Source organism: Urocitellus parryii, chromosome 4, assembly GCF_045843805.1.
Source record: "Urocitellus parryii isolate mUroPar1 chromosome 4, mUroPar1.hap1, whole genome shotgun sequence".
NCBI classification, from domain to species: Eukaryota; Metazoa; Chordata; class Mammalia; order Rodentia; family Sciuridae; genus Urocitellus; species Urocitellus parryii.
The window spans coordinates 65,665,026-65,684,192 of NC_135534.1; the positions used below are offsets into that span (position 1 = coordinate 65,665,026).

Consider the following 19,167-nt stretch of genomic DNA (forward strand, 5'->3'; position numbering starts at 1 on the left):
GAGGCATGGTCTTCTCCCTGCCTGTAGGACATGCCTGTGCTTCACCTAGCATGCATGCACATGTGCATGCATACACACACACACACACACACACACACACAGGGCATGCATTTAACTGGGGGGGGGAGGGTGTGGCTCACGGGTGGGAGAACCTGAGGCAGGACCCCAGCACAGTGGGAGTGAGATCCGGAGAGCAAGCTGGGTGGAGGGCGTGTGTCCGGGTGTGATGGGAGGGACTCAGGCCAAGCACAAACTGACAATGCTCTGAATAAACAGCCCTGATGGAAACAAGGCGCTGCTCTGGGCCTCCTGGGGGGGGGAGCAGAGGCACGTTAGGGTGACCTACCCTGGTCCGCTCCACCCTGATGCCAGGCACAATCCCCTGGCCTCTCTGGCCATGCAGCGTGCACGGACCCTGGCGAGGGCCAGGCTGGCCAGAAGCAGCTGCGGAGCTCTGCCTGCTTCCTGCCTTCCCCTCCCCAGGCTGTGGTCCATCAGGGGAGGAAGTGACTCATCTTCCTAGAGGAAGCAGATGGCGTGCTTCCCAGCTGCTGTCCGTCACAAGCTGCCTGAGCCTCATAAATGAAACCCAGGCAGTGGCGGGGCCGTGAGTTTTTAGAGATCTCCCGCTGGCTTCACAGAGCAGCCACACTATCATGGACAAAGACCTATGCCACCTACCAGGCATGGAGAGGCACCAGTCTGAGTGCCAGCCCCATCCTTCAGATGAGAAAAATGAGGCAGAAAGAGTCAAGCAGCACATGGGTCTGGAATCTCAGTTTGGGAAGATGACCAAGTTCTGGAGATGGACGAAGGTGAGGGTCCCACAACACTGTGAATGTACTTAGTATCACTGATAGTATACTTAAAAATGGGTGCAATGGTAATTTTCTGTTGTGTGTATCTTACGACACTAAAATAAATACTACAAACTGAGAAGTAACACCAAGTGGCAGAGCTGGAGGTCACACCAAGCAGTCCTGCCCAAGCATCCCGTTCATAACACCCTCCTATTGTCTCCCTTGCAAGTGGAGATAGTGACCCGACAGATAGAGAAGATAGTGACCTGGATGTGGCTGGACAAGAGGACAGGTGCCACTCAATGTCAGGCTGAGAAAGGTGGATTATGTGGGGAAGAGGGAACTACGGCAGGATTTTTAAAAAATATATATTTATTTATTTATGGTACTGGGGATTGAACACAGTATCTATCACTCTATTGTTGCGCTACATCCCCAGTCCTTTATTATTATTATTATTATTATTATTATTATTATTTTAAACTTGAGACAGTGTCTTGCTTGCTGAGGATTTTGCTAGATTGCTGAGGCTGGCCTTGAACTTGTGATCCTCCTGCCTTAGCCTCTTGAGTCACTAGGATTTCAGGCAGTGTCACCACGCCCATCTGTGGCAGGGTTTCAGGGAGGAGGTCCCTGGTGGGGTCTGCAGGTTAGAAGCTCCCTCTAGCCAACAGGAAGTTGGAGTAGAAGGTAAGACTGGAGGTGGGGAGGACCTGAGCCCATGCAAGAGATGCTGGGGGCAGAGACCGGGACAGAGGCAGTGGAATGGAAAGGGACAGGCAGGCGTGCAGGGAGAGGGAGGAACAGGCGATGGCTGCTCTCACTGGGCTTCTTCTGGAAGTCCCCATGGACAGAGATGCTCCCAGAGGTCCCCTCCTCCCTGACTGGAGTCTTGGAGGAAAAGTCAAGGCACAGAACTCCACTCAGCCTCCAGGGGGCAGTGTTGCAAAGTCTTCTGAGAGCCTGGTTCTTGCTCCCAACTGTCCACAGCCTGGACTGATGCTTCCTCCCATCCAATCCCTACCCCAGCTGTGTCTCCCCTCCCAGGCTGTCTTACCACCCTCCATCAATGTACTTTCTCCAAGGACACAATTATTAATAACTGTAACCCCATGCTTGACACTTTACAATAACAATGGTACATGCATTAGCTCATGTGGTCCTTCCAAAAGAGGGGCATTTCCAATCCACTCCCCTCAGGAAACTGAGGACCAGACAGAGGACAGGACTTGAGTAATACCAGGGTATGGGGGGCAGGGCTGAAGCCAGGGCTGGGGGCCCAGCTCAGCCCAGGCCCAGTTGGAGCCCTGCGAAAGGCACAGCTTGGCAGCATCTGCAGAGCTATGGCTGTTATCAGAGACCACAGCCTCCATTTTGCCCTTGAGCTCCCTCCCACCTCAGGAAGCCCTTCCCAGTGATTTTTATTCCCATGGGTTGTCACTCAGGTGGAACTGACCTGACAAACACCTGCTATGATGTACTTCCCCCTCACTCTCTGCTTCCAGAATTACAAGAGTCATCACCCTCACTCTCATTGCCATATTGACAATGGCTTGCATCTGCTCAGCTGTCAGAATTTAGCAAGCATTGACTGATCCATCCATCAGTTCATCTGAGCCTTGACAGCTCTGGGGAGGCATTGCACAGACAAGGGCATGGAGGACCAGAGAGGGAGAGGGACTGGCCCCAAGTAGCCCAGCAAGACCTCAGACTCTAGAGGTTAGTCTCCCTGAAGAGATAAGCTGTGCACTTACCAAGTACACAGGGAGAAGAAGATAGGGCAAGATGATGGCAGGTGCAGTCCTATCAGGAGGTTTCTTGTCTTCCTATTTGACAGAGGATGCTGAGCCTCAGAGAGCTTCTTATTGGATCAGGATGGAGCTGTCTGGTGCCTAAGCTCATGTTTTTCTGGGACACAGGGCTACCACCCCCAGGGAAGGCTGTAGAGTTTGGAGCATTGTCTGCAGGCCTTGGGGCCCAGGAGAAGGCCACTGCTGGCATGAAAGAGCCCGGGAGTGGAGGACAGCTTCCCGAAGGTGTGGGGTCCTGGGCAGGGTTAAACTGCTACAAAGGCTGGCCAGGGTGGCCAAGGTGGGTGGCGCTGTTCAACCTGGACCCCTCCTGGACCCCCACCTGGCCTGCAGCCCGCGCTTCTCACCTGTTTGGGAAACGAGCCACGTGGGGATGAAGGAGCTGGGCCAGTGAAGCGGGGAAGCCCTGCAGGCTCGGCAGGCGGGGCTGGGGCTGATTTCTCATCCATCAGCCAAGGAAACCGAAACCCGGGGAGAGGGAGACGGCAACCACCCCATGGTCACCGCACTGTCCAGGCCTCAGAGGGCAAATCTGGAAAAGGGACCAGTCGAATTAAATGAGCGCCACATACTTCCTGCTCTGACCTCTGGGAACCGCGTGTCCAGCCTTTTGCAGTCCTTGGCTGCCACCCCAGCCCCTGCTGTGTGCAGACTCGATGCAGAGCCCTGGGCAAGTCACCTCCAAGTGGCAGTGTCCTTGTGGGTGAACCAAGTCTGACATTGCCTTCCTTGGGCAGAGCCAATGAGCCAGGCAGGGGTGTCTACAGTTGGGGGTCTGAACCCAAGGTGGCATCAGAAGCAGGGGAAGGTCACGGCCCTGACCGAGGCCCTCAGTTGTCCACCCAGCCCAGGGCTCATTTATAGATATCCGCTCCGTGGCTAGCAGACCAGAGGGAAGTGGGGTCAAAGGTGCCGACGCGGCATTTTGGAGCCTTTCTCAGGAAGAAGCCTCTGGTTATTCTTCCTCTTTTCCCCCTACCCCTCATCTTCTGGGCAATCTCACAGTGACCCTCAGGACCATCCTGGAGGTAGGTAATGTGACGTCATGGTGTCCATTTAACAGATGGGAAGACTAAGACGCAGGGAGAGGTTTGTCCAAAGTCCCACGGCAGGGTTGTGGCAGAGCTGGCAACAGAATTGAGCTCTCTAATCTGGACCCAGAATCCTTCTCTTGTACCCCAAAGCAGGTGGTTCTCTAAGATGAAGAGTCTCCTATTTTGCCTGGTTTACAAAACTCACGTCTCTAAGGGGGTTGACTAAGAGGGGAAGGGCTTGGGATTTGCCAACTGTCCAGGATTTGACAACAACAACAGGCTTAGCGTGAGACACAGGGCTGTGCCAGCATCACGGAGCCCTGGGAGCTGCAGAGTTTTACAAGCCATGCCAGGCTCTGCCAGCAGCACTGGACTCTCAAAAAGGCATCAGGTTTTGCTAACTGTGGGAATCCACAGATGGCATTGGGATCCACACACATCATGGGGCCCCATAACAAGCACAGGGTGCAGCAAATGCCACATGTTGGCAAGTGGCCAAGCCAGGGTGCCAACCAGTGTGGTCAGACTTTAAGCCAGGGCCATCCACAGTGGGACCTCTCTGTGGGACTAACCCAGGACGGGTTAAACCTAAATGCCAGGATCCTTGTTCCAGTTCCACAGCTCTGAGTTCAGGAATATTCTGGTCCCAGACTATTCCATGTATACATTTTTTTTTTCAGTTTCTAGGGCCAAGATGGGGCAGTGATGCTTCCAGAAGTCTAAAAGGACCTCCCCCTCTCAAATGTGCACCTGCAATTTGAAATCTGGAAAGTTCCACCTCTACTAATCTCTATGAAGACCCACAGTGCAGACTTTAGACTGAAGGATTTAGAAAGAACTATGGAAAGAACTAATCTAGTTTTCTCAAGCAGGCTCCGTGTCTGCTAACTATTAACCTCTCTCAATGGGCATGCATTCACGTGTCTGGTTTCTCAAAGACGCGTTCATTTAAACAAACATTAGGCATTCACTGAATGCCTACTAAGTGCAGGCAGATCTGTGAGTATTTCAAGCATTATATTCCCTACTTCCTACGAATGTACTCATGCAGCCACTGGGACCCAGTGGGGCTGCAGGATGCTTGTCTATCATTGCCCCGAGTGCTGGGCTCTGAACCTGTATCCCCACCAATGCAAAGACCCTATGTCTAGAGTGGGATCTTGGATTTGGGGGAATCAAGGGTATTCCTCTGAGAAGACAACTGGAAGAGGAAGAAGCCTGGTTCTAATGTCAGAGATCCAAAACATGGTCCACAGCCAATAGCTGGGTGATCTCTGGCAAATTTCTGAGACCAGCATCCCTTCTGTAAAAGGGGAGTATACCTGCCCTGGGGGGCCACGGCCAGCCAGGGGAGCCTGGTGTAGAAGTGGCAGAGCAAACTGGAAAAGCGGATAGATTTGTTTTCAGTCTCCCTTTTCCTGAGTCCTGCCTCTGCCACTCCCTGCTGCTCCCTCTGCGCTCAGGGGCCCAGACTTGGCCTCTGTATAGCTCCCTGAACTTTCCCAACGTCCTACAAGCATGGTTATTTTGCCTTCTTTAGAGATGAGGGAGCTGATACTCAGGGAGGTGCAGGTACTGCCTGAGGCCACTTGGCTGAGACCAGACCTGCCCATCTGGCAGCAAGGCCTCCATCCTCTGTGCTCAGCCCAGAAATCTCTGGGAATCTCACAGTGGCCCTTCTGCTCCCCAACCCCTTGCATCTAGGTGGCTGTGACAGAACAGGTGGGCTGCCACTGTGCTTTCCAGGGGGCACCCAGGCTGGAGACCTGGGGGTTATTGTATGAGAGAGGACAAGAGCCCAGAAAGGATGGCATTTCAGTGTGTCGGGGGGGAACGGTTATGTGGGCTCATAACAGTTCTGCAAGGGGGACAGAGCTTAGTAGGAGATGGGGCTCAGAGGAGAGTGGGAGCGCAGTGAGGAGATGGAGGAATTGATGGTGCAAGGTGCTGGGCTGAGGGAGGCCCACCAGCACACCCGCACTCCCACCTCTCCACCTAGCAGAGCAGGGGAGGTATCCAAGGGAAATGCAGTTGCTGGAGGCTGGGGAGGAGGGCAGACCAAACCAGAGGGAGGCGGGGCTACAGCCTCCCCACACACACACAGGGGCTGGACCCAAACAAACCCAGCCTCCTCCTCCACTCTGCCTCTCCCCCCCCCTGCTATCCCAGCCAGAGATTGGAGGAAAACCAAAGGAGGGAGAAATAGGGCGGGGGTGGGGGTCAGGACAGACAGAGAAGGAGCAAAGGACCGGGAAACACAGGCACTTGGAGAGGGGTGAGTTTGAGTTTGAGCAGGAACCCCCAAGCCTGCCTGGAGAGGTGGCTGCTGTCTGTCCAGTGTGGCCCAAGAAGCATTGCCCAGTGCATGCGGTCCCTGACATCGACTTGTCCCTGCTGTGGCTCGCCAGTTGCTGTCCTCAGGATCCCCAGGGCAGGTTCGATTCCTTCCTCCTGCTAAACTCCAAGTCCTGAGGCTGAATTAGAGTCTGGAACTCACTGCACCCCAGCAGTCATGGGACCTAGGATAGGTAAGTCCAGGCGAGGTGAAGAAGGCGTGGGAAGTGGGGGCTGGGCATGCTGGGGAGGAGGGGCACACAGGTCTCTGCACAGAGTGAGGTGGCGCTGGAGCCCCGTGAAGGTGCAGGGTGCTCTGAATGAATGAAGCGATGGCCCAGGGAACTGGAAGAAACCCAAACAGACCGCTTGACCAGACAGAGACCCCGAGGGCGGGGAGGAGGCTGGAAGGGTAGGATCTAGAAGCCTCCAGAAGCCCAACCTGGAGCAGGACAAGGTATACTAGGGGCAAGGGAGATGTTTCTGGAGCTGAGCGCCTGACCCAGCCTACCTCAAGCAGCAAGGAAGGACCGAAAAGAAACAAAGGGTCTTTAGCCTCTAGCCTTTAGATCCCCAGCTGGTCTCCCTGCAGAACTTACCTCTGGCCTCCTTCCCAGCTGCCTTGCCCTGGTGTGTTAGGCTCACACCCACTCAGGCAAGGGTGGACTTGTTCCCAGGAGCTCCACAGTGAGGGCTGTAGGGGAAGCCCAGGAGACAGACCCAGCCAAGGGGCAGCCCAGGGACTCCAGGTGGACGCAGCCACAGCGTGGGGACCATGGCATGGCAGGAAGAGTGGGGTGGACGCTTCCTCACGGAGAAAAGAGAATGCGGTCACATGGAGGGGGTGGCTTGTGAGGGTGGCTGGGCCACTGACTCACCAATTTTGCTGTCAGATTTGGCTCCGTATGGATGGGAGGGTTGGGGACCCGGAAGGTAGGAACTACCAGACACTGATTGTCCTGCACCAGCTCCCAGCCTCCAGCCCTACCCCGTGACTATTTTTCTGACCTCTGAAAGGCCCAGCTCTGGAATATTCTCTAGGTGCCCTCTGACCTGCCACACATGTAGCGGGAGGCTGATCCCACATCTGCCCACTGGGCTTCCAGAGCCACCTCTAGCTGTATTTTCTGAGCCCCACCTGAGCTGTGGCCAGGGTCGCCAGGCCCTCTGAAAGATGAGGGAGAATACAGGGCCTGGAGCCTGGAAAGAATCCTGGGCCCAGCTGACCAGACAGAGAAGGGCCTGCTGTCCCCCGCCCTGGTCAGACAGAAGGAGGGAGGGTCAGATGTGTCCCCACCACCAGCTGGCCTTGTGCCCTTAGGCAACATGCCGAGCTTCCCTGTCTGTGCAGGGAGGGGCTGAAGAACATAACCTCCCTGTGCTGTTCCCACGGTGTGAGCCAGAGAACCCCCTTTCCCACCTCTGCACCCTTGCTCCGGAAGGGCCCTGGTCACATCCCATTCTGGTGAAATTTGCCTTGTTTCCCATTCTTCCAAGCACCAACTCCTCCAGGAAGCCTCCCAGGTTGACTCTCCCAGCTGGAGGTAGCATTCGCCAGTCAGCATCCATATGCTCCACGACCCTCTCAGTGAGGTTCTTCCTTCCTGGCTCCCAGCATTGCTGCTAGTACTCTCTGCAGCCCATCTGTGTTCAAATGTGAGCTGTCTCAGGGCAGAGAGTGGAATGAGGGAAAGAACCAGCAGCGCTATGTTCATATCCCAGCTCTGCATTATATGTGGGTTTTTGTTGTTGTTTATTTTGTTTCTTTTTTTTTACATTGGGGATTGAACCCAGGGACACTTTACCACATAGCTACATCCCCAGTCTCTTTTATTTTTCATTTTGAGACAGAGTCTAGCCAAGTTGCTTAGGGCCTCGCTAAGTTGCTGAGGCTGGCCTTGGACTCACGATCCTCCTGCCTCAGCCTCCCGAGTTGCAGGGATAACAGGTGTGTGCCACCACATCTGGCTAATGATTGGAGAATGAACAGGACTGAGGGGGGTTATTCACTCCCAGGCTGCACTGAGCCTTGCCTATTGGATCTTAGGCAGCTGAGAGCCAGATGTGAGCTGGCCTAGACTCATCAAAGGGTAACAGGCATTCAGTGCCCAGACTCTTTCTGTGACTTGGTTTTTCCATGGGTGCATGGATGGGGAGTGGAAGGTGGTGGCCAAGTGGTCACTTGGTTCCTTTTTTTGCTGATAAACTTGGTCTCTGGAGGGAGCGGTGGCAGAGGCCTCTCCACAGTTGCAGGGCTAGGTCTTCCCATCAGTGTTGGGGACTTGGCTATCTCCGGGGTGCTGGCTTGGGCCTCAGCTGCTGCCCCTCACGCTGCAGCCCAGCACCTAAGTGCTAATGCCTGATATGATGGATAGCAATGCCCACCTCAGCACAGCAGGAGCTCCCTGGGAGTTGGGTCCTGCTTCATCCATTCCTGGGGTCCCTGAGCCCAGTTTAGGGCTGGACAGAGATAGGATGGTGGGAAAGTGCAGTTCATAAACTGTCCTCCGCCTCTCCATGACCCCTCCCTCCCTCCAGGCTTCTTTGAAGACCTGAAGCCTGCACTGAGCCAGGCTCCTTGATGATGAAGGAGACCCAGGATGAAATCAGACAGGGATCTGTCCCCCCAGGGGCTCCCAGGGGACCAGAGAGTCAGACACACATCCCATGGATAACAAAACCAAGGTTTGAAACAGGGAGGAAGTTGGCCAGCCTAGAGGAAGGCCCAATCCATGACAGCATGGGCTGGGGGTTGGGGAAAACTCCAGGAGAGTGGACGTCAATGGGGGCTTGACAGGATGCATGTTCCAGGGGTCAGAGGCATTGATAGACCTGTTTGTGGGGTGCAGTTGGAGTAGGGGAGGTCCCTGGCGATATCTCAAAACATTAAGCTGAAGCTGATAGGGCCCCATCCTATACCAAGTTAGGTATATGGACTTTGTCATTCTGTAGCAATCGGGAACTATAGAAGGTAGGCGAGGAAGGCAGTGGCCATGCTTCAGTGGCACAGGGAGTTTGGGCCTTGGGGACACTCATAAGCTCACTCTTGTGGACAGCACTTTTATGAGTACAGAGCACTCTCATGTCCATCTAACAAATGGAGAAGCCAAGGCCAGGAGGAGCCCATTTACCTGCCCCAGGTCAGGCAGCTAGTCAGTGGCAGAACTAGAGCTGTGACTGGAGCCTCCCACGGAGCCAGGGCCCTCTCTGGCCCTCTCCTTGCCTTATTTCTTGATGAGTCTAGATCTTAATCTCCCATGTGTCCAGCTTGTGCCTGGTGGACACAGGCCCGAGGGGCCAAGATCTTCAGATCTTGGAGTCTGCAGTGTTCAAATAGGTACCTGGATGACCTTGTGCCTTAGCCAGGATGGAACCTCCTGACATGAAGGGAGGTTGAGAAATATGGCCCTGAAGGAGACACAGACACAGGAGCCTGGATCACAGGGAGGGAGAGGCAGAATGGCCTTGGGTCACTGGCTGCCTGTCTCTGAGCCTCATATCCTTCTCTCTCTCTCTCTCTCTCTCTCTCTCTCTCTCTCTCTCTCTCCTGCCTCAGTGTAACTTACACAGTCAAGGAACTGAACTCAGAATCCACCCCTCAGGAAGCCCTGGGACACCTTGGGCTTATAGGTATTCCACCACAGAAGCCTTATCTCTTTGTTTGAGGCCTAAGGAAACTGGCCTGGGTTCTCTGAGGGGTCAGGGCTCACCCTCCCCCACAGGCCCTGCTCCCTATTTTTAAGGTCATCATGGGTCTAGATGGGGTAGCTGGAGACAGAACTGGGAACAGAAAGTCCCAACACAGGGTCTGTGACCCAGCTCGGAAACCACCAGAAAGTGTCTGGCCAGACAGATCTCCCTAAAGAAGCAACAACTGGACCTCAAGCATGTCGCTGTCCTCCCAAATGACCACCCAAGGGTCCTGCCAGAAGGAATTCCCCCAGAACGACAGCCAAGCCCGGCGCCTGCTCAGGGACCCCCCTTCCTGCCTTTGACTATTTCCCCTCCACAGTGCCGGGCCAGGTCAAACTGGAAACTGGAGCCCCGAGGCCCTGCTGCCCATGCCCACCCTGTGAGCACCTGGGCAGCCCCTGCCTCTAGCCCAGGCTCTGGCCTTCTCGTCTCCCTCATGTTTAGCTCAACTCAACAATGGGCTCTTCAGCTGGGCCAGGCCTTGAAAGATAAGTGGTTTGCTGGAGAGGAAGGACATTCCAGGCTAAGGGTACGGCCTGTGCAGAGGCTTAGAAATGGGGAGGAACATGATGGATTTAGGGAATGGTGAGGATCTATTGGGACCAGAAGATAATGTTCTCTCAGGGCAGGGAGATGAGACATGTGTAGTTCCCAGTAGCCTTGATCTTGAGACCAGGGAGTCTGGACGCCACATTGCAGGTGGGCAGGGAAAAGACAAGGGAGCCAGCCATCGTTGAGGATCTGAGGACAGCTGTGTGCCAAGCCTGGGACATTTTCCCTTAGTCCTAACCAATCCTTGATGAGACTTGCATGCTCTCAAGAGAAGAAAATGGGACTTAGAGAAGATTAAATAAGCTGCCCAGGGTCAAAAAGGCTACAATATGGTAGAATAAATATTTGGATCCAAAGTCTTCTGACCCAGAGAGTTTCAACAGAGATCTAACATAATCCATCAGGACAGGTGGAGAGGACAGTCCCAGCCCTGGGGGAGCTTACCACCGAATCAAGCAGAAAGAGAAAGACATAAATAGCGAGAGAAGGACCAACTGCAGCCGTGGTAAGTGGCCTGGGAGAAGTGTGCTATGGAGGGAGGAGGCAGCTGACCTGGGCCTCAGAACTAGGCAGAGGATGGCAGATGAGGGACCCCGGGCAACTTAGGAGGTAGGGCTCAAGGCAAGGGTTAGCCACAAGAAGACTGGACTCCTGCCACCCCACAATTCTGGAGAGAGGTGTCTGCCACCATCCTGAGGGGTGGATTGTCCGCCATTTGCTGCTGGGAATATTCTTGCTTCCGAGTGCAGGCTGTGGGCATGTTAGTGCTAGAGGCTGGTGGCTTTTCAGTGACAGTATCCCCCTCCTCTGCACCTGGAACATGAGTGCAGGGTGGGTACCTCCTTCCATTCCATTCTCCTACCACTGGAGCCATGGCAAAGGTTTCTCCCTCTCACTAGGCAAGTTTGGCCACTGTGGCCTTCCCCCAGACCCCGAGAGCTCTGTCTCCAGCCCACGTCCTCTCTCCTGGAGTCTCCCTCCTGGGCATCTCCCTCCGGTGCCTCTGCCACCCAAACACACCACGTCCAAAGCCAAGCACACCACCATCCTGTGAACCTGGCTTGGACGGTTGGCCCAGACAGAAAGCTGTGCCTCTCTCCAGCCTCACATCACTGCCCGGTCCCTCTCCTCCTCAGCTCCGGCCCCCGCTCTACCTCAGTGTTCCACCTTGCCACTCTTTGTCCCCTGAGCAATCCTTTCATACTTCTGCCCTTTTCTCTGATGTTTTTTCCTCCAGGAAGCCTTACAAACCCTTCCTGTCCAGGCCAGGGCTCTCTGCTGTTTCCATAATAGCCTTCACCTACCTAGAGTCACGGCACTGAGCACTGGCACTGGTGCCTTTGGATGTCCCCATCCCTCAGCTCACACACCAGAGCTCCCCAAGGCTAGGAACTGGACTTTCTGTCCCTGGGGCTCCAGGCCTGTCAGTGTGTGTAGAATGAATTTTCACTTCACTTTGAGGATCAGCTAAGTGCCAGCTCTGTCCCTAATGTGGTGACCCTGGGCAGGTTATGGGCCTCTTTGGCCCATTTCCTCCCCCTTCAAAATGGTTAGCTTGGTCCTGGATTCCTGTCCAGGAGTGTCCCCAGTGACACTGGGACATCGGACAGGGAAGCCCGGAGGTGAGGAGAGCAGGGAAAGCCAGCGACGATCGCCCCTAGCCAGGCTCCCGCAGGGTGAATTGTTACCATGAACCAGCTGAGGGTCATCACATGGGAGTGTGGACTGTGTGGCCAGAACTGCTGATCTTTCAAGAAAAATACCCCTAATCTGGAGTTTTGTGTGAAATTTCCTGATTTTTAAATGCTGGCAACTAAAAATGGCTCAGTGAGCCAGCATTGTGCAAGTTCCAGCCCCCACCAGCAGACCGAAGGCCAAATGTGTCTTCAGACAGGACAACTGCAGAAATGATGGTCCCCGTGCACTGCTGCACGGCCTGGCTGGACTGTCCTGGTGTTGTTTTCTGCCTCTGAGGGATCCTGAGCCGGCTTGGGAGGGGCAGTGTGGGGAGAGGCCTTTCTCTGTGTACAGGAAAATTAGGAAAAAACAAAGAAGTCCTGGAATGCAGTTGGTGAGGACTGGGAAGGGACCGGGGTGGAGTCAGGGTGGGGACACAGATGGCGGGGGAAGGGACAAGGAGCCAGCCTGCAGAAGGAGGCCTTCCAGAGGGGGCTGTGCTGTGTCCAGGACCAGGAGGAGGTGAGAGAGCAGAGCAGGGGTGAGTCTCCCCACAGGAAGGAAAATAAGCTATTCTGAGTTCTGGTGGTCAGGCCTGCAAACGAACGCTCTGGGTGAGTGTGGGACAAAAACTGACCAGGCTGGAACTTGTGTGAGGCACCTTGGAGTTGACCTAGGGCGGCCCTCACGCAGCATGAGGTGAGCCTCATTATTCCTGTCTTACAGGATCGGAGAGGTCTATAGCTAGCCCAGGGCACACGGCTGCTGAGTGGTCCTAAGTCTCGCTGTCTGTGAGAGGAGACAGGCTGGAACATTCCAGACAATGGCCTAAGTCTGCCCTCCAGAGGCTGACCCGGAGTTGTCCTCAGGACGTGTGGACCCTCGGGCGCTTTCTTGGCATTTCTAGGAACCTGTTGCCATATTTCTCCTGAGTTTCCAATCCAGGCCCGAGCTGTGAATCGGGGACTGCCATCATAGTACGGGCCTCTGGACTGGAGGCCACGTGTCTCTCTTGCCATTCTCTGTCTCGGCGCTTTCCTGACAGTGTTCCCTCAGGCTGTGGGAAGAGCACTGACACTCAGTGAGTTGACTGAGAAGCTAAAAGATGGACGGGGGGATGACAGGCCATCCCCATGCCATCGCCTTTGACAGTTCACAAGAGGGCAGCTGGACCAGAGTAAGGAATGACCACCTAGGGATAATCTTTAGATCTGTTCTAAGGCCACACATGCAGCCACCATCATGCCATTGGGGGCCCCGGAGTCAGACAGATCTGCCTTCCAGTCCAGGCTTTGCCATTTATACCCGCCCTGGGACCCTGGATAAGCCGCTTCCTCCCTGAACCTGTTTGCTCAACTGCATCATGGAGTCCTAGCAGCACCCTCAGCAAACTGGCAGGAGGATGGGCCCTTGTGCCCAGCCCTCCTTGGACATGGTGATGCTGGGCCTACAGCAGTCCCTGCTTCTGCTGAGCTCAAGATGCCTGGACAAACTCTGCCACCTGGTCTACAGTTCAGAGACCGCACTCTGTAGGGGTGAAGGGCAGCTGAAGAGTGCTGTCCCAGCTCGGGCTTCCATGATGCCCTCCCCCTCCCCCAGCCTCTGCAGCTGAACTCTCGCCTCCTGCTTCTCCAGTTCTCCATGTAGCAGTGCTTGTTGCTGCCACAAAGCAAGTCTGGAAGCTGGGGGAGGGGGAGCGTTGTGGCAGAAGGACAGACAGCTGACAGAAGGACTGGCCGCCTGATAGGGAAAGGAGCAACATTTAGTGAACACCAACATTCATCCTGTCGTTGCTGGCTCTCCAGGCGTGACCAGCACAACCTGTCCACGCGGCAAAGTATATTGCGGACAGCACTACGGGCTCCACCACGGGGGTGAGGAAGGTGGGTGTTTATGAAGAAAGACAAATTGTGTTCTGAAGCCTTTCGGTGCAGGATAGAAGGTGGGGTTGATCAGGACGGGATCAGCGTTGGAAACTACGGCAAGGAGAAGATTTGGGGAAGGGACTCAAAGGCCAGCAGTTTACTGATGGGTTCTCTTGATGAGTTGGTCGGGGACTTTCATGAAGACCCCATAGTGAACAGTCCATCTGTCTGCTTGGGCCAGGAAGGCCGGGAGGAGAAACAAGGGATGGCACCATCAGGGCAGTGTGGAGAGGAAGGTGTGGTTTCAGGGGACGCAGGCGCCCAGGTCAGCTGCCAGGTAGACCCTTTAGGCTCTCAGTGACTGCTGTGTGCCTGGGAGGAGGACTCATAGTCACTGCATTGCAGATGAGGAATCCAAGGGGCTGCTGACCTAAGGCCACATGGTGGGGCTGCAGAGGGAGCATGAAGAGGAGGGGTCCAGGTCCTCAGACCTGTCAGTGACTGGGGCTTGGGCAAGAGAGAGAGAGCCAATCCAGAGATGGACGATGGCAATGTTCAGATAAAAGAGTTCCCTTGGAGGAGGACACCGTGAGCATCACTGTGTACTTGGAAGGGGACGGCTCCCGTTGGACCATGTTACCTTAGGGGTGCTTGAAGATTTGTCAGGAAAGGGGAGGGAAACAAGGCTCACCGTGTGCCAGGCAGGGAGCCAGGTGCCCTACCTACATCATCCCCTCGGTGCAGGGAAGGAATGATTTCTTGTCCTCCTCCACCACTAGATCCATGGCTGAGACATCGACAACAAAAATAGATTAACCCAAGATCGATAAGAAGAAACGAGGCTGGGGGCAGTGAAGCTACTTTACGTGTTTTCTCATACAACAGCTATTTTCTTAGCTACTTAAGCAAGTCCCCCTATGGAGGGATGCAAATTGTTTTCCTAAAGTTGTTTCTAACAGTAAATAAAAGCAACTCATTTTCAAATTAAAAAAAGAGATAGATTAAGAGAAAAGCACGTTTATTTAATATTATTTTATTGTTGTTGTTACTGGGGATTGAACCCAGGAGCACTTTACCAGTGAGCTACATCCTTGGGCGTTTCGATTTCTTATTTTGAGACAGGGTCTCACTCAGATGCTGAGGCTGGCCTCAAACTTGTAATCCTCATGCCTCAGCCTCCTGAGTTGCTGGGATTATAGGTGTGCACCGTCATGCCCAGCTTATTTAATATAAATTGTACATGACGTGGGAGCCTTCAATAATGATGATCCAAAGAAATGGGGAAACCTGTATATTTTTTATGCAAAGTTTGATGAAGAGCTCTATAAATGTGGAGAAGTATGATTGGACAAAGGCTGTATGAGATAACAGTAATGATCTGAGGGGAATTTAGCAAACTTGTTTGTTTTGAGTCTTCTCTGTATCTTCAAAGATAAGGATGTGCCTTCTCTCTGTATTTAGGGAAGGTAGCTTTCAAATGAGGGTTTTATAACATACTTCAGAGGGGAAGGGTCAGTGACCTTCCTAGGTATTATGTCTGCTGGAAGGGAGAAGGACAGGGTTTGGTGAGGCCCTTCTGCTTCTGCTTTCTCAAATGCCAACATGCCATATTTGGGGGTAGCACATCCTAAACCCTCTTTGTAGATGCAATCATCCTCTCCTTACAGGTGAGGCAACAGGCTGAGAAGGATAAGAGGTGTGTCAGGCTCACACAGAGCCCAGGGTGCTGGAGCGGGGATTCCAACACAGTCTGAGGGCAGAAAGCCTATATACTCAGTTCCACATTTCCCTGGAATTTGCTTTTTGCCTGTGGAGGAAGTAGAAAGAGGCAAGGTCCTGAGCCTTCCCAGCAGAGACCAGGCAGAGCACCCCTAGGCTCTCCTGACTTCAGGCTGGTCTCTGAAACATTGTCCGGTATCACTGGACTCAGCTGGAAGGAAACATACAGACTCCTGCTCACAGGGGTGGCCGCGCAGGAGGCCCTGGCCAGCCAGCTGCCTAGTAAATGAGATTTCCAGCTGGTAGATGCTGGGGGCCATCACTACTCTTGGAGCCCAGGACCTGGCCAGTGCTCCTTCCCTCATCCAGAGGCTAAGGCTGTGGACCCTGTCCTCGGTAGCAGCCATGTTGCTAGAGGGTAGAGGAATCCCAGGAAGACTTTGAGCTTTGGCAGAGGAGGTGAGGTGGAAGCTTCAGGATGGTCACCTGACCTCCGCTGTGCCCCAGGGGCCACATGTGTTCAGCTGGCCTGTCCCTCCCCTATCCATTCCTGAATTTCCTTTGGAGCCGGGGCTTCAGGTGGATGTCTTTGGCCCTCCCAGCATTGGCCTGGCCTCGGGGCAGCCTACGAGGTGGGGCAAGGCAGAGAAGAGGACTGCGCTTCCTTCCCTCAGCAAACCTCTTCAAGGGACATCAAGGGATGTTAAGCTTGAGCCCCTGGACAAGGGTCCACCAGCAGAATGGGGTTCCTCTGAGCTTGGGTATCCTCATTAGAAGCACAGACAATAAAGTCTGAGAGGCACGGACCCCTGGAGAGGTTCTTGGGCTGAAGCTGTGGCATAGAATCCAGATGGTGGCAGATGACAGGTCTCTGCTGGTGAGAAAAGCTGAGGCTCAGAAATGGTCCTCTCAGTCTCTGGGACATTGGCTTTGAACAGCCTTATCTCCTCTTGTCCTTCAGGTGCCCTCTGCAGAATCTCCCTACACTTCCCTTCCTGGGCTAACCCCCAGGCTCCTCCCAGCCAGGTGTTGGTTTTTCTTATTTCCTCCAAGTGTTTATGTCCAAAAACAGAGCTCTTCCCCAGACACATGCGCTTCCATCCCCTCCCTCAAATTCCTCAAGCCATTGGCACAGACAGTGCCCACCAGAGCTACACAAATGGCCAAGAGGCCCGTGAAAAGACGCTCACCATCAGTAGCCAAACCACACAGAAGACACCATGCCATGCCTACTAGATGGCTATCAGTGAAAGGACAGACAGTGACAAGTGTTAACAGAGGTATAGAAAAATTGGCACCATCATAGATTGCTGGCAGGAATGTAAAATGGGGCAGCCACTGTGGAAAACAGTTCTGTGGGTCCTCAAACAGTTCAACATAGAACTACCTACCATACAACCCAGTGATTGCACTCCTAGTTATAGACCCAAGAGGACTGAACATGTTTGTCACCAGAAACTTGGTACATGAATCCTTATAATCTCTGAAACAACCCAGGTGTTCATCAACCGATTAATGAATAAACTGATTTATGCCCACAATGGAGTACTATTCAGTCATAAAATGGAATGAAGCACTGATACATGTTATAACAGAGACCAACCTTGAAGATACTATGTTAAGAAGCCAGTCATAAAAGGCCACATGTTGTACAATTTCATTGTATTAAACATCAGAGCAGGCAAACCCATAGGGACAGAAAGTGGATTAGTGGTTGCTGGGTCTGTAGGTTGGGAGAAATGGGGAGCAGCTGCTAATGATATGGGGCTTCCTACTGGGGTAATAAAATGTTCTGCAATTAGATAGCGTTGATGGTTGTGCAGCTTTATGAATAGAGTAAAAACCAGTGGATTGTGAACTTCTGAAGAGTGGATTTTATGACGTGGGAATTAAATCTCAATGTTTAAAAAGAGTCCTCAGGTTCCCAGGTACCTTGTGTGAGGGGCACAAAACCTGGTTCTGGGCCTCGGTAGCCCTCCCCAAGTTGGTCTTCCAAGTCTGGAGACTGGGTGGGAGGCAGTCCATGGGGCCAGAGTGTCCCCAGGTCAGCTTCCAGGTTTCAGAAGCCTGTTGAATGAGGGGAAGCTGCTGCCTGCTGTGGGAGGGGCGGGAAACAATGGAGGGGCCTCCTGCAGGAAGTGGAGCCTCCGAGGGGAGGATGGGAGGCCTGGGCTGCCAGGAGAGGCAGGTGGTCTCCATCTAAACCGCCAGACTGTCTCCCAAGACTGGACTTCCGGGCTCCCCATGAAGAGTCAGTCAGGAGAGCCTAGGGGTGCCTCTGAGGGCCATCTGGCTGCTCTCACTGTGAGAGTGGGATGCTGACATGGTTGCCATAGTTACCATGGGAGGAAAGTCAACAAGAGCAATGGAGCCCAAGGGGCCAAGACAACTCTGCCTTCTGAGTCATCGTCCCACTTGGTCTCTGTTTGTCCAGAAGGGGGTGAAATGAGTTGAGCTCTGACGGTCCTTTCAGCACTGACCAGGTTTCATGGCATGATCCAGGGAGTGGACTGGTTAGCTCTGACCACATGCAGGGTGAGACCATGGAGGGGGGTTGGTATCTGTTCCAAAATACACCCAAGCCTTTATTCCCTGACTCTGAGCCAAGCCTTGACCCCACATTTGACCCCAAACCCCTGGTCCTGGACTGAGCCAGACCCACCCAAGCCCAGATTCAGCCTGCAAGAAGACAGACAGACTGCCTTAGCTGGAAGCCCAAGGTGGCTGAGACCCTGTGGCTCATCCTGCGATGTGACAGGGCCACTGCTCAAGGGCCTGCTGTGTGCAGAGCTCTGCAGCCTCTCCTCAGAAGGGAGGTTTATGCTGGGAACAGTGAGGGTGTAGAGGAGATGGTCCTCAGTGAGATCTGGCTCACAACACAGGGCACACGCCCCCTCTTAGGAAGGTTCCTTCCAGCACTAGGAGCCAGGGAGGCTGAGAGTGCTCTGGTTCTCAGATTCCCACCAACCTCCAAAGTCCCTTCCCCCTGAAACTGAGGTCAGGGCCATTCTCTGGAATTTCATCTCATCCCCTGGCTGTTGTCCCACAGGGCCAGCAGGCGAGGGGCCCCAGATGCCAGACAAGGACAGCAAGGCCACCATGGACACAGAAGACACATATGGAAGCAAAGCCAGCTCAGAGCCTCAGAACTTGAGACCTCGTGTGTTTCACAGCATCAAGGTACCTCTCAGGCCAGACGGGGCTGGGCCTCCAGCCCTGCAGGTTGGGCTGTGTCATGAGGCCGGTTTCTGCCTTCCTCTGTTTCCTCACCTGGAGGGCCCTTGGTTGTGAGGATCAAGGGGACAATTTCTGAAAACACTTTTTAGCTTGGATTGGGGTTCATAGACAGTGTCCAGAACATGTCCTTTCCTTCCAGCGATGAAAGAGGGGTTGTCCTGTGGACAGTGGAGGACCAGGACACTCGCCTCCTGTTTCTCTAGAGAAACGAAGTGCCCAAGCAGGCCTGGCTCCACAAGGGTGGCACTAATCATCCAGCATCACTGTCACTGACACCCACTGGGTGCCAGACCCTGTGCCAGGTGGTATTCGTGCATGATTTTTCGTTTTCGGAATCCCAGGGTGCTCTACCACTGAGCTATTTCCTCTGGCCCTTTTATTTTTTATTTTGAGAGAGACTCACTAAGTTGCTCAGGCTGACCTTGAACTTGCTATCTTCCTGCCT

The 19,167-nt window shown here is 53.9% G+C and overlaps 1 protein-coding gene across 5 annotated transcripts in view; it reads left to right on the top strand.

The window, feature by feature from the left end:
• Window positions 1-5,894: 5,894 nt before the first annotated feature.
• Slco2b1 (solute carrier organic anion transporter family member 2B1) overlaps window positions 5,895-19,167 on the top strand; it is a 48,515-nt gene continuing 35,242 nt past the window's right edge. The window contains exons 1-2 of one of the 5 annotated variants that reach the window (XM_026387352.2): window positions 5,895-6,173; window positions 18,535-18,665. In XM_026387352.2, coding sequence (XP_026243137.1) covers window positions 6,158-6,173; window positions 18,535-18,665 — 147 coding nt within the window. In that variant the 5' untranslated portion in view covers window positions 5,895-6,157. The other 4 variants (XM_026387353.2, XM_026387354.2, XM_026387356.2 and 1 more) reach the window with 4 other exon arrangements.